Source organism: Pleuronectes platessa, chromosome 14, assembly GCF_947347685.1.
Source record: "Pleuronectes platessa chromosome 14, fPlePla1.1, whole genome shotgun sequence".
NCBI lineage: Eukaryota > Metazoa > Chordata > Actinopteri > Pleuronectiformes > Pleuronectidae > Pleuronectes > Pleuronectes platessa.
The window spans coordinates 8347530-8364279 of NC_070639.1; the positions used below are offsets into that span (position 1 = coordinate 8347530).

Below are 16750 nucleotides of genomic sequence, written 5' to 3' on the forward strand. Positions count from 1 at the left end.
CCCAGCAGGCCTTGCAGGGCGGGGAGATTATTGTGGCCTGTTACTTATTAACCACAATTCTTTACTACGTAACTGCCTCTTTTTGTTTTTCTTACTTCTATATTTTCTTTGTGATTAGGTTTTGTTCTCTACCATTTCCCTCCTACTAGAAAACACACACACACACTTTGTTTATTTACATCTAAATCACACAAAGTATCATTTTATATCTTTATTGTAATTTGCTGTGGGAGATCATCTGTTTGTTCTGGTCCTGTTTGTGCTGCTTTTAAAATGCTCTTTTAAAGGATGTTATGATAAATGAGGCTTCCTAGTGGGCAAGTAAACTCATGATCTCACATTGTCAGTGGGAGGGACTTCCCAAGGTCAGAGTAAACAAACAGAGGGACGCCGGTTCCATTCGGAGTCCGTTTATTCAATGCATCACACTGGGTCATTGTGTTGAACTACAAGAGCGAACAAACATTCGACACGGCCTCTGAGAACAGTTAAAAGCACAACACAGGTTTCACACAGACACAAAATGAAATCAAACAGGAAGAGGCCCCTCGGCTTGTTGTCAGGTCCACCATCACTTTGAACATCAAGTCATCACATGGATTGTTTGCAAGTTTTTTATTATGTGCAGTTAAAAAAGTCCAATTTTGAGTTTGCCTTCTCTGCAGCCAGTCAGGATGCCGCCCTCCAGCAGCTTCATGAAGTCCAGTTTGATCTGGAAAAATAAACAAATCCATCGCTTAAAAACTGTGTTCAGGCATCTTTTAAAGTATAAAGAATAGAAAATATGCTGCTTTGATTACTAATTTGTTTCTGATGAGCTTATTACTTAATGACCCAGAAAATCTATAAACATATGCAAAACGTGCATATTTCCACATTTATTTTAAAGGTTTAACTGTTGAACACAAAATGTGTCTTTCTTCACTAATACAAATAATAAAAATAAAAAAATCAGTCGGTTAATGTGCAGTGAAGGGTGCAAGTTCCATATAACTCGTTTTAACACTTTCACTTTCAATGACACAAGGCCAGGCCTGGATGTTGGGCTGCAAATCTTGATTATCGTCATAATTAATTCATCCTTCAATCATCAGTACAATGTCAGAATGATTCATATTATAAATGAATTCCTTTTGCGTTACTAACAATCCACAGCCACATCTGAAAAGTAGAAGTGGCAGGACCTCACATTTCAGGAGCTGGAAAAAGATTTTACTTGTAAAATCAGACTTGATCAGAAATAATACAAAAAAGGTTACTAAATTGATAAATTAAGTGAATGTACATCCTTAAAATGCAGATTAAAGGTGAAAACAATGAAGCATGTAACCTTCAGCAGATGATGTGAAAAAAAACAGAACATTTTCTGTACAGAAAAGTTTATATCCTAGAGTGATAATATAAAATACATTTTTGTTAACAGCAGGACTTAAAATATCTGCTGATACTATCAAATACTTTATTAATTCATCTTATGTGTTTGGTCAGAGGAAGCTAATTATGTTTTCAGTCCAGCAGGGGGCAGTAGCTCACCTCAGGAATGTCGACCATCCTCCTGAGCTTCTGGTCCCTCAAGTTCCAGTCCAGAACCACGTATCTCAGTGACTTCAGGGTCAAACCATCTGATAACAATAAACAAGAGTTTCCACAGATTAGGACGATTTAAAAAACTTAAAATTCAAACAGAATCTATTATGATGTGACCTACCTTTCTCGATGAGAGCACTGATTCTGCCTGGTGTCCCCACGCCAATGTGTGTGACGCCTTTCTGCAGCAGGTTCACCTGCTCCTCAATCTGTACAATAGAAAGACACATGCAAAAATACTGTTCTGGTAAAACTGTTCATTGCACAGAATCCACAGGCATCATAACAACCATGTGCCATCTCCAGTACCTTGATATGTTTTGCAAACAGTTTCATTGCTTTGGTTTCACCCTTGAATGTGGTCAGCTGCCTGTGAATTATATAAACAAACAGCACAATGTTAGGTCTGATTAAAAGCTGTAGAGTTCAGAATGTGTCGCTGTTTCACTTACTTGATGAGCTCAATGGCTCGGAGAGCAGAGCTACAGACGATGAGCAGGATCACAGAGCTCTTCTCTGTGTGCTGCTTCTGAATCTTTGCCCATTTGGGACAAACTAATGATGAAAGTTAAAAAGAATATGAAACAAAAATGTAATATTTGTTTAGAAGTAGCAGATGATAAAAGATCAGTCCAAAGGGAACTTAGAAGCATCACTGACCCAGTTTGAGGTAAGAGGAGAGGGTGTGCGTCAAGTCGTTACTGGACAGGAAGCAGGAGTCTGGAGCATGTGGGAGGACAGACGGTGACCTTGGTGAATCAACACATCAGCAGATATCGACTGAGCCTTGGAGCTAAAGGGGACGGGAGCCCTGACTCACCCTGCAGGGTCAGCTCCTCCTGTTCGATCACAGAGCGCTTGTCTGAGAAGTAGAGAGAGACCATGCTCTGCAGGTCCGCCGCACAGCCCGGCTTCGGCTCAGAGGTGGCCAACACGTCTGTGATGGTCTTCTTCTTCTTCTGCAAAACAAAGTATGATTGGGTGCAATACTCACCGACACATATTGTGTTCACCACTGCACTGAGCAACAACTGCCGCTTCTCTTTGCAGCAGCAGGTGTCGCCACACTCACCTTCCTCTTTTTCTTGGGTTTAGTTGACTTCTCATCCTCAGTCTCTGTCTTTTGAGGGATTACACACCGACTCTGTGATGAGAGTACAGACAGAACACACATTTCAGGCAAACGACTTATATATTTGATATGTTGATAGTGTAATTAAATAGTAAAGGTGAAAAAAACATCATTCCATGAGAGAAGTGACACATTTCTAGTTGCGTTTTCCAATATTTAGCATGAGACAGCATTCAAAATCCATCAAGATGCCGCACACTACAATATTTAGATAAAATAGCATTCTAAGCAGTTTTTGGGATTCACAAGTTGATTTTCTGAAATCTATTGGACCTGATTACATACGTTTTCTCTCATTAGGGGTTTGAAATAAACATGTTTTTCGGATAAACGTTAAGTTACCACAAACTAGAGCTTTTTAGCATCTGTGGTTCATCTCTTTGTGATTGTAGCAGACTTTGGTCTCCTCCAACAGCTTCCACTGCTGCTTTTGTAGAAATACATCTACAACAACTCAAAAACCAAAGACCAAACTTTATTGAGGTCTTGATGACATTATAAAGTAACTTTGGTGAAAGTTTTTTGTACTTCGATATTAACTGTAATAATCACTCATAATACTGTTATTTTTCCAATACCGGATCGCGAACTGTTTAAATGAAGATGAAGCTGAAAAGAGCTTTAAACAATGTGAGAAGAAAAGAACAATCTGAGACCAGTCAAAGTCACAGTCTCCCAAAAAAGTTCAAACTTGATAAGCTTGTATCCCTGAATTGGGATCCAAGGCACATGGAATGTGGGTGACATTGGTTTTTCATGTGTGAAATCAGCACTCCAAATTACATTGTGAGGATCTGACACAGAATAAAGATCTACTGGGTGAGCAGGTATGACATAGTAATAACACAACACAATTGATACCTCTTCAATCTGTTTCTTCTTCTTAGCTTTATCTGTCGTCTCAGTTATCGTTTTCCTTTTCTCTGGTTTTGTCTTTGTGATAGTTTTGTCTGTCGGAGGTATTTCTTGTTCCGTCTCCTCCTCCTGCTCCGCCTCAGATGCATCTGAAAATGAAAGAGAGCGATGTTCTCTATTTATCTGGACTCATGGAGTTAAGGTTTAATCTGCAAAATGATAATGTTTGGATGAGGCAATTCAAAGCAAAGACCACATTTCAGATCAGTAGAAACCAGGCTTTGCTTGAAACAGAAATGCCTGACCACCATGACATCTGGGATCCAGACAAACTCCTCTTATGATACAAGCTTACAGAGCTACAATCTGTTTCCATAGTTTGGCCCTAAACCACAGATTTTGTGTTTGCAAATCATGTCTCAGAATGTTTGTCCAGTACACATTTCAGTCACGACAGGGAAACAGAAATACACAAAAGTGACTTGCGATAACAACAATGCAGCAGAGCTCAAAGCATCTGGTTATATTTAGCCTCCCCGCTGCTACCACTTCTCAGTGCATACCTCTGGTTTCATGCTATGATGTCATGCTCAGACCTTTTGATATATACACATGCTTGTTCAAGATACTTTAAAAACAGATGCCAGAATGAACTCTGCAATAAATCTGCAGGTTTTATTGCACTGCCTTGGCCTAAAAAAAAAGTACTTTGACTTGGAAGTTCTTTCTGTGATTTTTCAATATCAAAGAACAAACAGGCCGACATTGACTCTATGGACAAAGGCTATCATTCAGGAGAAGTTTCAATCAGTCACATCACAACAGGTAAATGACTGTAGGGATGTCACAGATTGGAGAAAAGGCCAGAGGAACAAAACGCTTCAACTTCTTAAACCATAGAGATTGAGAAGAACAAACAGTTTTCAGAACTGATAAGAGGTTGTTGCACTATCAACTCTAAATACAACGAAAACGCTCCGTGTGTCTGTTGCTGCTTTTACATCATATTGTAGAGACTGTTTAAATCATGAGAAACTAAACTGTCCAGCTCCAAGCTGTAAGTCTGAGTTGAAGATACAGGACATTTCTGACAGTGACAATTTGAACTGCAAGGATAAGTTGGTTGGTTCAATGAGGTTGGTAGTAATTTGTTGACAAAAATGTATACATGACTATTTCATGGTCAGTCAATCATTCTAGTATTCGAGTATTTGTTAAGCAAACTGCCAAAGGTTTCTTGTTGGACCTTCTCCAAATAGACTGCATTACCTTAGACTATAGAAATTTGGGATGTTTCAAAGACGAAATGATTTGGTTGAAAACAAAAACGCCAGAAGATACATTTTTAGTTATAACCCTATATGATGATATGTCCTTCTTGGTGAAAGAAGTACAGAAGGGCAAGAACACTACAGCAAGCCATGTCCAGTTGGAAGTTCTATCAAAATTAAACCCAACATGAATTAACATGTGGTTTTCTCTGTATCTAGTTTTATTTAATGAGAACAGCTCAAAGTAAGGCAAATGTAGCTTTAAGGCTTTTTATCAATATGAATACAAGGCATTTGGGGTAGCCATGCTGTCTCAATTAGCAACCCAGCGTAAAATTGTCCTCAGATTTCCTATCCCTCAAATTATTCATCCAATCCTTATCAAGAAACCCATCTACTGTTTACTTCTCCTTTGGTGTCATTATAGGCAACAACCATGTAACAGAAAGATATTGTGACACATGGATGGGGGATCTTTGTCCACTCTTCCGCTCTCATTCTCCCTCAGGTCTTAATCTTTCTTAAATTCAATAACCACTCCCCTTCATCCCTCACTCCAAGACCTTTTTTCTGTATCTGTTACAGTCAACTGTCCAGGCATACACCCCTTGTGCTGAAAGACCACCCCTAATATTGATCGGCCAAGCCAACCATTCACCAGTCACTCTCTCTTTCCTCTGCTCCTCATCATGTCATTTTCTTATTCTGGACTGTTGGAGGGAAAGTGAGGCGCCAATGACCAAGGAAGAGAGGACGAAAATAAACGATTAATTACAGATGTGAGGAGGACTAATCAAAGACAAGACCAAGACTATAGATGACCAGAGAGCTGCCCATCTGCAACAGGTCAGTGTTTCCCCCCCCTCGCTGGTATTGACAATGGTCGTATTAGTCTGGCTTTGGTTTCACTGTGTTCACTAATTAATGAGGATATACAAACAGCATGGTATTAATAATATATCACAACATTTATCCAATAGAATTATAATAATGCATTTTTAGTGATGATCATCATCGTAAAATGTTCAGCTTATAAGAAATAAATCTTACAATTGATTCATCTTTCTGATGTTATTTGAATCTAGAGGTAGAATGTATGTGCCTGCATTGATAGTAAAAAATGAAATCACCTGTCCCCGGTGCTCTGTGTTCAATGAGCTGTGAAAAATTCAAGTAATTAACCAATCTGTCAGATGACTGGAAGGTGCTGACAGGGCAGCTACACTGACGTTAAGTATTAAAACTCATTTCTCACCAATAGCATAACGAAAAACCTCAACACACTGGTGAAGGAACTGATCAGCAACACCCTGAGGTTGATGAGCTGCTGATTCAGCATTTATTTTGATTCGTTTTTTGTAAGGAATGGGCCGTTAGAATAATTCATCAATGTGTGTGCGCACCTAATAGAAAGAAAGCACATCCAGTATGTTTACATATATTAAGTCCGTGTCACCAATTTCAGAGGTGGTTTCCCTTGGGGATCAACTGCCTCAACATTTAAATATGAAAAACCTCTGTAGAGGAGAAGGATGGCCATTCGTGGGTTGGTTGACCAAAAGAACTATGGAATATGATATATGTTGTACTCTGTAGAAATAACTTAATCTATCATCTTAATTTACTGTGTGTTTCCACTAAGGCCTATTTACTGTCTGTCAATATGTTGTGTTTAAAGATGTCCTTGTTTGTTATTGTAATTATTGTCCAATGATGTGTAGTGTATGCAAGGTGTTGCTCTTTTCGGATGTGGGTTAAGGGGGTGAATCTGAATGTAAATGTGCAGTGTTGGGAATTTCCCTGTATGAGGTATTAAACTAATTAATTAACTAACAAGTATTCATAAATCCATTTATATTTTTTAAATGCAAATTCCTCTTTTTCTCCTGGTCTGGGGGGAAAACTATTTCAGCACATCGAGTTAAAATTATACCAAAATAACACACATGGATAGGTTCTAGAGGTAAAGGAAGTTTGGGGTTACGTTATTAATTAAAACAGATGGATAATATACTAGTTAATGTCACAAAGTAGCGCAAATGTTGTTTGGCAGTCTTTAAAGATTTCAAATTGAAACTAGTACGTGATGATAGCAAATGACCCCATCATGCACAGTTACAAAAGCGTGCTAGTCAATTCTATGCTGGCCACTAACTAACAACCATCGACCCAGGTATCACGTATTTGACTAGATATTATAGTCTTGATACTCAGTTATTTGTCAGTGGACAGCTATCTTTACTGAAGACAGGGTAAGAGAAGCAGAGTAATAGACTAATAATTCCTGGCGATTACCTTTACCTTTGTAAATGCTGTCAAAGGGGGAGATCTAACGTTTCTGAAGTCTGAGACCAAAATTTATGTCAAGTACAATCTGCAAATTCAGTCTGTTCGCAATTAGCACCTGACTTCTTAGAGCCTCAGAAAATGCACTCAAAGAGGCACATATGATCATCTACTGATAAGTCAACCAAACAGAGGATGATGCTCCTGCCAATGGTAAGTCTTAAAGGACTTATGCATCTGGACATACATCATCTGTAAAGCAAAACAGCCCATCGTTCTTAGGATGTTTCACAAGTGAAGGAGGAGGGATGAACTCCAGTTTACATCATTTTCTGACAGTAGTGTCGTCAATCATGCCAGTCCATAATTTTACATAGGTCTTCAATTAGGTTGAGTTCAAGGGACTGTGAAGCCACAGCCGACGATTTGCCTCATTTTCTTACTCGTCAGAACATTCAGTGAATGCTTGCACCCTGTGGATGTCAGAATAGCAATATTACGCTCAGTATATCTTGTTAATTTGCTGTGGCCTTCTTCTATGTCAGGGTTGGGGGACATGCAGCCTCCGGGGGCCGCTAGACTGTTTGATCGAGCCTCCGGTCGGAATTCATAAACACCAAAATACTCTCATGAAAGCAATTACATTTCTTCTGCAAAAAGATGCAGAGTCACATTTTCCACAGCAAATGGACAAACAATTTGTGTTGAAGTAAAAGACAGGCCAGCCAGTGTGCCTAGTTTGTTGGGACGTGCTCGCAGGGATGAAAAAGTCCAATCTCAAGCCCCATTCTAACTGGAAACGTAAAACTAAACTGTTGTGAGGACAAACATGCTTGGATAAAGTTAACTTCCTGTATAACAGTGCATGTACCAGTGTTAATTTTGGCAGCTATTTTTGATTTAGTCTTAGTCTTAGTCTTTTGACAAAAATGCATATTAGTTTTAGTCACATTTAGTCATTTTTATCCTTCTTAGTTTTAGTCTAGTTTTAGTCGACGAAAACGAATTACATTTTAGTCTAGTTTTAGTCACATTTAGTAGCCACATTAAACTCCTTTTCTTCCCTTCTCAGGCCCAGGGACACCGTTGTGTCTAAAACTGCAAAATAGTCTAGCTTGCAGTACTTAGGTTGTCCATTAGATATCCCTCCTAGCATAGGGCTATAGCAGGGGTCGGCAACCTTTACTTTCAAAAGAGTAATTTTGCCCCCTCTTCCCCCAAATAAAATTTGTCTGGAGCCGCAAAACATATTTGATAACAAAGCTAATAAAGTTTAATATAAAGTTACACTATACTAAACTATAGTTTGTTGCATTTACGAAATTATAGAACGACAATAAAGAAAACTCTTGACATTTTATTGATAGTTGTACCTGTTACAACAAAGGAAAACACCGAACGCTTATGAAGAGAAGAAAATGCACAGGCAAGTGTAGACCTACTTTGAAATTAATTAAACACAGAACTATGTAGGGCTATTTGAGTCCTCCCCGTATTTGTGGGAAATGTATGAAATAAGAAGTAGCCTATTTTAGAATAAATTAAAACATATAGCTGCAGCCTAATAGCTTAAAAATATATATTTGGTTTTAAATGTGAAAACAAAAAGCAAGAGCAGGTCAGACTGGAGGCGAACACAGATACTGAAGCTCTTTAGAAACCAACTGCAGCTTCTGCTCTGATCAAGAAGCTGCTGCGCTGATCTCTGAGCAGCTGAGACCAGAGAAACTATGTTTTCACTGTTTCCACTGTTAAGAAGCATCCGGTGAGTCAGTGACGGACTCATTCACGTGAACGAGCTCTGGTCTCACTGTGTCTCTGAGCGAGGCGGGGGGCGGAGCCTCGGGACCGGTGCGCTATCTGGCGCACATGCGCACACACACACACACACACACACACACACACACACACACACACACACACACACACACACACACACACACACACACACACACACACACACACACACACACACACACACACACACACACACACACACACACGCTCCTGATACTTCATGACGGCCTGATACGCTGATGTTTAAAAAAATGATTGTGACTTAGTCAACCACCAACATTTTCGTCTCGTCTCGTCAACGAAAGTTAAAATAGATTAAGTCATAGTTTTTATTTTCAAAGATCCGTTTTCGTTACGTCTTCGTCATGGAAAAAAGATCGTTAACGAATATTTTTCGTCATAGTTTTCGTCAACGAAATTAACACCGGCATGTACACATTGTTGTCCAATGCAATATCTTAGGAAGTAGAAACCTAAATTAAAACAGGAAATAGTCGCTAACATAAAGGACTATCACTAGTCAACTATCTCTATAAAACGTATATATTTTTTTATTATCATAAAGTGCTCCTCTGAGTGGAGAAGCAGACACCTCGGCAGGCCAAGGAGTCTCCCCCTGGTGGTGGAAAATGTCCTGGCGGTCCCTTGGGATCCCGCTGAGTTCCAAGCCCCGCCCACTCAGATCGATTCCTGACAATTCAATTGGCCGATGTCCTATGACCAACTCCTCAAGGAGGAGGACCTCTCAGGTAATTTAAAAGCACTGACACCCCAAAAATCTTTGCCATTTACCCTGCACTGAAGACGTCACCAGGACCCCTCCGGGTCTTCCAGATGATTTAGTTGCTAAAGGGGGCAACATCCACAAAAGTTTGTTTTATTTTTCATCTTTAATTTCATTTTCTTTTATTTCTTTATTCAGTTGACGTTTTATTTTGATAGTTCTTTGTTATTTTAACCTGAAAGAGATCGCCACAGGAAGTCCACTCGCAGGCCGAGATCACAGACTTTCTTTTTCACGATCCCCACAACTGCGCCACAGTGATTAATCCCTGCAGGACAAAGCATCATTTTGTCACAGAAGGACGAAGCAGAATCCTTTCGAAGAAGACGAACGGCGTTTAATCCCGTTCCAAGAGCACGAGACGAATTCGCTCTGTTTCCGGCCCAGCCAACACCGCTGCCACCGAGGAACCAGCGCCACCGAGCTTGAGCGGCCACGATCATTCACTGGACTTCCGGAATATCCGCGCTACACGCGCATGCAAAACTGCGAAGGTCACAGTAAGAGGCTTTATTGTCTGGGCAGAGACTAGTATTTAAATACTTAGCTTGTCATTTTATTTGAGTGTATGTATTATGAAGATCGCCGGATCTATTTTCAGCCGTGTAACGCACGACGAGCCGAGACGTCACATCCGGTTCCTTTGTCTACTGTGTTTTGAGATGCGCGTGGTAACAAGCCGGCGCTTCCTTTTAACGTGTTACAGTCTGTCTCTGACGATGTTTCTGATGTCTTTCTCCCTCTGATCTCTCTCTCTTTTTTTTTTCTTGAACCTGATTTTATACACGTCCCGACTTTTCCATACATTTCATGTTACACAGCTAAATCTTGTTTAAAAGAGCCTAAATTCATCTCGGCGCCGTTCGGCGCCAGAACCAGGAGATAAGAAATCTCTTTGTCTAGAAATATTCCTTTGTGTAACTGGCGACCGACCGCCATCTTGTCTTCGACCTCATGTCGTCAGAGGTCATAAACCTCCATCTTGAGATTACTTGAACGTAACCTCTTGATTTCGGCCAGACGACGTCACCACGTGATCTCGTCATTACGCCATAGCCCTTCTCTTTCACACACACACACACGCGCACGCGCAGATACTCAGTATCACATGTGTGACAATTGTGATAAGTGCTGCTGCTGTTGTTGCCATCTTTGAAATATTGGAGTTTGTTAAATGAAGAATCATGGAATAACATTAACTTTATTTCCCTTTAATAAATACTTTTGTAATTAAAGTATTTGTATTTCTGTGATTATTTGTGCATATGTATGTGAATACAGCTGGATTACTATAGCCTGTGCTCGAACTTAAAACCCTTCATTGTTTATTATAAAATCTTTAATATTGAAATTATTAATATATCTTATATCATGAGAGACTGATATTTAAAGATTGAATTGTTGGGCCCTGTAACCAGGGTGGTGCCCCGCGACGATAAGTAATAATTACAGATTGTTTAATTCTTAATTGATAATTTTATTGTTTTCATTAATTATTTAACTATTATTCACTGATAACCGTATCATTTCTAATTAATTATTTTACTATTCTTATTAATAGCTTTATAATTTTTAATTATTTGTAATAAATAATTTTTATTTTAATAATCATATTTCATGATTATTAATAATTAGCCAACGTCAAATCTACTACTACTATTGCACAACACAGTCAAATGTCTGGCATTGCTATGACAGAGAAAGGGACAACAAGGCTAAATTACATAAATGCAGGGTGTTAATTAGCTGCAAGTCAGGTTACAGCTTAAATCTATCTATTCCACATCTAAATATTTGATTCTTTTTATTTGAATGGAAAATCAGAATTAATAAGAATTGGAACAAAAATTATAACGTGCACAACTCTGAGCTGACTGAGTGGAGGTTGTGACGAAGACATTCCAACTCCAATAAGTAAAACAGCAGCGAGGAAAAGTGTAGTCTAGAGAAAGCAGACAGTGACCATGAGAAAACCAATATCTTCACCATCCCCAAACACTGATTCCCAATATCCTCCATGCTAAAGTTGATCTAAATGGTGGAGGAGGAAAAGAGTATCCTTTTAAATGCATATTGAGCAATGCGTTTACAGCTCAGATAACCAGAGATCAATGAAGTCAAAGGCAGTTGAGAGAAATCACATGCAGGCAAATGGGGCTTCCTTCTCATCTTTAATGTGTGATCAATAGAGGCGACTGGTTATAGTGGATTGGTCAATGGGGGTGACTGGATTTAATGAGGATTTACTGTCTGGAACCAGGAAACAGAGCATGTTTCAGTTCCACACAAAGGCTCTCAGATTCGGTTCTGGATGATGGCCTCACTCATGTAAACTGGCGATTTGCCAACACGGCTGCTTAAAACATTGTCGGCCATGACCTCAAAAGCTCTTAATCACCGCTGCAGCTTAAACTATTAGTCCGATTAAAGATAACACGCTGGCCTGTGCTGAGGGGGAAGACAAACCAATTACACCTTTTATCCTCCTGCAAAAACCAAGACATCCTAATTATTTACAGGCATGTCCATGCCCAAAGACACTGTGTGGTGGTTATGTTGTTTTATTTTTCTTCTAATGATTCATTCCATTAAATCCATTGTCAGCAGGCCAATGCAGCACTTGTGTCAACAATCAATAACTCATCTCAAGACATGTCTTGGGAGTGGTGTGGGTGGGTGTAGCACTATGATTTTGGAGGTTTGTAGCTTCTGCTTCTATAAGCAACTATTTGAGCAGGGGTTATTGTTAAATCAATGGGGACTTAAGGCTGCAAGCACAAAATCAAGTGCAGTATAGTGACAGACTCAGGTCAGTAACTGTGGGCTCACTCTGTAAAAAAAAATCTTAAAAGTACATCATCACTACAGCATCCTGAGAAATTATATTTGCTCAGATTTGATAACTTCCTATTATACTCTGATGCATTTTTTGAGTTGAAAATTGCAAGAGGATGCCTGGCCGTTCCAGGAAGTTACTGTGCCAGTAATAGGACTACAGCATTTATTAAAAATGCTTGGGTACCGCACTTCAGAGACAAAGCCATTGTTCAATCTGCTTTCTCTGTAGTGGGTGAGTCGAATTTAATACCTACAAATATTAGAAACTCTGGAATTTCTGCGATGTTTAAAGTCAGCTTTAAACTTTGGCTTCAATCGTTACAAATCTGTCGCGACCAATGATGGCCCTGTGTTTATCATAAATAATTTATTTATCTGTGGACGTTTATGTGTTGTGCTGTTTTATGTCATTTGCTGTTGTGAGATTTGTTTTTGTGTACCTGCCCAGGGATAACAGCTGCAAATTATCTACTAGCCGACTCTGGTGCAATTACTTTTAATTGTGCACTGTCCCTGCAAAAGGAAACAATAAAGATTAAACATTTAAATGAAATGGTTACAAATCCACCTCGCCTCCCACATTCCAACCTCTTACTGTTTGATGCTGCTTTTGTTAGTTTGTTTGAATATATATATACATTATATACACATAAAGCGCTCAAAGCTTAGACATGACAAAGGATGCAGGGATGGAGCATCACCAGCAGGAGGAGTATTGGATGCTCAGACAGACAGTCATAAAATGAACAGGCCTAAATCTCATATAAATTATTTTATGGTCTTTTGGTTGATAGATCTTTGTGGTATCTCCCGATTCATATTGGTCCGTGCTGACATTCATATGTTGAAGCGAAGCCAATCCTCCCTGCCAGACTGTGATAGCAGCTCCTGATGTCCTCGCAGGAGATGCTAATCACAGACACAAGGTCATGTACAAAGGCATAACTCAAAGCTTTTAAGCTTTCACAAGCACCAAACTAGGAAACCCTTTTCTCACCTTAACAGCATATTGTGACTTGTGTAATGTGGGTATTGTTGGCCAAAAGTAGTTGGGTCTGCCAAACTACAGCTTAAATAATTAGGTTTTGGCTCCTTGTCCTTTTCGCATTACAGATCTGTCTCCTGTCCCATTTACTTTTTTTGCACAGGGCTAATCCTTATCTTTGCATCTATTCCTCTCTCGCTCTCTACCCCTAGTGGCAAGTATCACATGGATGATATTAATAACACTGTGCTCATCCTTCATTCTCTATCGACCATCAACGTAACACTGATGTAATACACATGGAATCTACCATATGATATCAGAGTAACAATAAAGACCATATTTTATTAAAGCACACTTCCAAAATGGTTATTTAAATTAGTACTACTATAAATGTGTTTAGGTAGGTACAACTTCATTAAAACCTACTACCGCTCTAGTCCAGCCAACACCACTATATTATAGACTTCAAAGATCACTTCAGCTGTGTGATGGCACTACAGCGTTCTTTCTTCATAGATCTTTTGAGTGGGGAAATATTTGATTTCAAGTGGAGCCAAACGCTCCGATCAAAATGAAGCCTTTAAATAAATCTATATCATAAGAAAATGCTTGTTCTTTCATTAACCCCAAAGTTTTGCAAGCCTTTGGCACTTAGCAGTACAGACAGCAGAAAAACACATTCACAGCTGGTGCTCAAAACTTCTCATAGACGATACAAGGGAAATGAGAGCCAAAGTCAAATAGTGAACACTTTCTATTAGGCACATCCAACAAATTGGCAATGAAAAATACCGTTATTAAACCCTTTTGACAAAGACATGTAATTGAGGCTTTTAGTTTTTTTATTGTATATCAGCAAACATATGTTTATGTCTGTGAAAGGCTCATATCTGCAGGTTTTTAATCGGCAAACTGACTTTATTTAATACAAATTTTCTGGTAACGTAAATGATCTTGCAATTGCTGGTGACTAAAGGAATTTATAGATTATTCAGCATCTCCAGCTCTTTTTAGCTGGCTTGCTACATGTATAATTTCTCTACTAAAACACTCTTACCAACCATGCCTGCAGTACCGTACTGCTGCCAAAACATACATCAGCCATACAGATGAATTACAGGGTGCTGTGCCAATCTGACCCTGGAAACTGGAGGCCAAGGATGACTCCAGGGCACAGACGGAACCAGCCTCCCATGACAGGTGGATCCAAAGTGGATATGAGCTGCCTGCTGGGAATGGATAGCTAGAGCAGGGGGTCTCAAACTAGAATTATCTGGGGGCCACAGGCCTGGTTGTTAGCTCCTACAGGAGAGGGGAGGCATTCAGAGTAAAATTTTCAGCGATTTTGGCCAATAAATCGGAACCATTTTATTCACTCCAGCGAGGAACCTCTACCAAGCATATACAGAGCAGTGTGCTTGGTAGTGCTTGGTAGAGAAGAAGTCGGTTTATGGTTTCTAAGATCCACTTCCTACATGCTGACTGAACTTGTTGCAAATCATATAGTTTATAGTTGTTCCAAAAAGACACTGGGGGACAGAGTGAAAAGCTGGCCGTGATAGAGGTGAGGGACGTGAGACTGTTAAAAACCCAGGATAGTTACACATATTTTAAGACAGACTCTCGAGACAGACATTGAGGCTGTTCAGTGAATGTTTAAATAGTGTAACAAATGACAAAAGAGATCTAGAGAGAGATGTTTTATGCCTGGCTCTCTTTCTCACAATTTGACGTGTGTGTGAATGTCAGATTGTCAGTTTGAAAATGGTTAGACCCACCCGATCTGCATATTCTCACATCTATACCTATTCTACACCAAAACTTGCAAGTAAACTTTCTAAAAAAGGATCGACTACTCTCTTTCCCCCCCACAATGAGTCACCTTCGATTGCACAGGAAACCAACACATCGGCAATCAATTCATGTTGCATCTTGCACGATACAAAGAGAAAAATAAAGCACAGTGCTGCAATTCTCCGAAGTAACAAAATAAGTAGATAAAAAAGGTATAGACATTAGCACATATACCCGGGTGTCATGTTTCCATCACAGCCAATTGGAGCCAGAGCCAATAAAGAAAGCGTGAGCAGCCGATTCATTTGACGCAACTGTCCTGACTGGATTCTGTTTCATCCACTCTTTGATCATAACAGAACAAAATGATTTTCACCACTATTCATGTTTAGAACGGCCACCACTAGTAAATGTGTTCTTTGTTTAGATTATCAAACAATGAGTCATCGATGTTTGTTTCTGGCTGATGGTGGTAGCGTTAGCAACATGGCTTTCCAGTGCCCTTTTATGTAAACAGGAGGGATGCAGCCATGGGAGGTGCAAATAAACAGAGGCAGCCAGCCACATGTGTGGCAGCCAGCCTGCCTGCCAGTGGACAGTCCTCGGTGGGGCAACCCTGGCAACCATTATTAAGACTGCTTCTGGCTTCATCTGAGCCATCTGTTAACTTAAGGAGGTATTTTCACATGCCTGGCATTATGTGGGAGGGTGCTTACACATCAGTATACATGTGCTTGTCTAGACAATACGAACACACCAAAGAAAGAACACTGTCTGAGTCATGCCATCTGAGCGTGTATACCTGTGTGTGTGTGCATACGAGTGTCTATGTTTGTACTTGAGACAATTTCGAAATGGTCAGTCCCTATCAGTGTTAGTCATTTGAAGGCCAAGTCGCATGTGTCTCGGCCCGACATCCCACATTCGCAACACCACTGAATGGGTAGAGATAAAAATGATATACAGCACACTGATGTACACAAAAAACACACCAGACCTCAGACCAACACAGATACAATGTGCCAAAGATTATCAACTCACATGTCTTTATCTTGATGTGCATCAGGCCTTGAAGACAGAGACTGTGTCTCTGGCTGCTTTGCTGTTCAGGAAAATAGTTTCTCACAAGCACCAGTAAAAACTTCTGAGGAGATCTTAATGATCTTAACTGCACTAAAAAACACAACCTCTGGATGTTACCACATCACCCAATTGCATTTCTCAACTTCCACAGGGCAGGAACACAAAAGGGAGGGTTTTTAATGATCTTAAAAAACTTGAACAAGATCTTGGGAATTAGAGGCGTTCATGGCTTATGTGAGAGCTTAGCCGAAAGAGGCTGAGCTGAATAACAGTGAGAGATGACATCATCTTTCACTAATATGAACCTGCTTGCTTTCTCGCTCTAAATCTGTGTT

General features: G+C 39.7%; 1 protein-coding gene across 2 annotated transcripts in view; it reads right to left on the bottom strand.

Moving 5' to 3' along the window:
- Nucleotides 1–394: 394 nt before the first annotated feature.
- The window catches only part of cmss1 (cms1 ribosomal small subunit homolog), a 34600-nt gene continuing 18244 nt past the window's right edge, over nt 395–16750 (bottom strand). Inside the window, exons 1-10 of one of the 2 annotated variants that reach the window (XM_053440690.1) lie at nt 16374–16527; nt 3581–3723; nt 2660–2731; nt 2408–2546; nt 2248–2307; nt 2040–2142; nt 1897–1957; nt 1709–1796; nt 1534–1622; nt 395–712 (exon numbers count right to left, since the gene is read on the bottom strand). In XM_053440690.1, the coding sequence (XP_053296665.1) occupies nt 629–712; nt 1534–1622; nt 1709–1796; nt 1897–1957; nt 2040–2142; nt 2248–2307; nt 2408–2546; nt 2660–2731; nt 3581–3723; nt 16374–16395 (861 nt within the window). In that variant the 5' untranslated portion in view covers nt 16396–16527 and the 3' untranslated portion in view covers nt 395–628. Of the gene's footprint in view, nt 713–1533; nt 1623–1708; nt 1797–1896; nt 1958–2039; nt 2143–2247; nt 2308–2407; nt 2547–2659; nt 2732–3580; nt 3724–16373; nt 16528–16750 lie in introns of those variants that run through there. The other variant, XM_053440689.1, reaches the window with a different exon arrangement.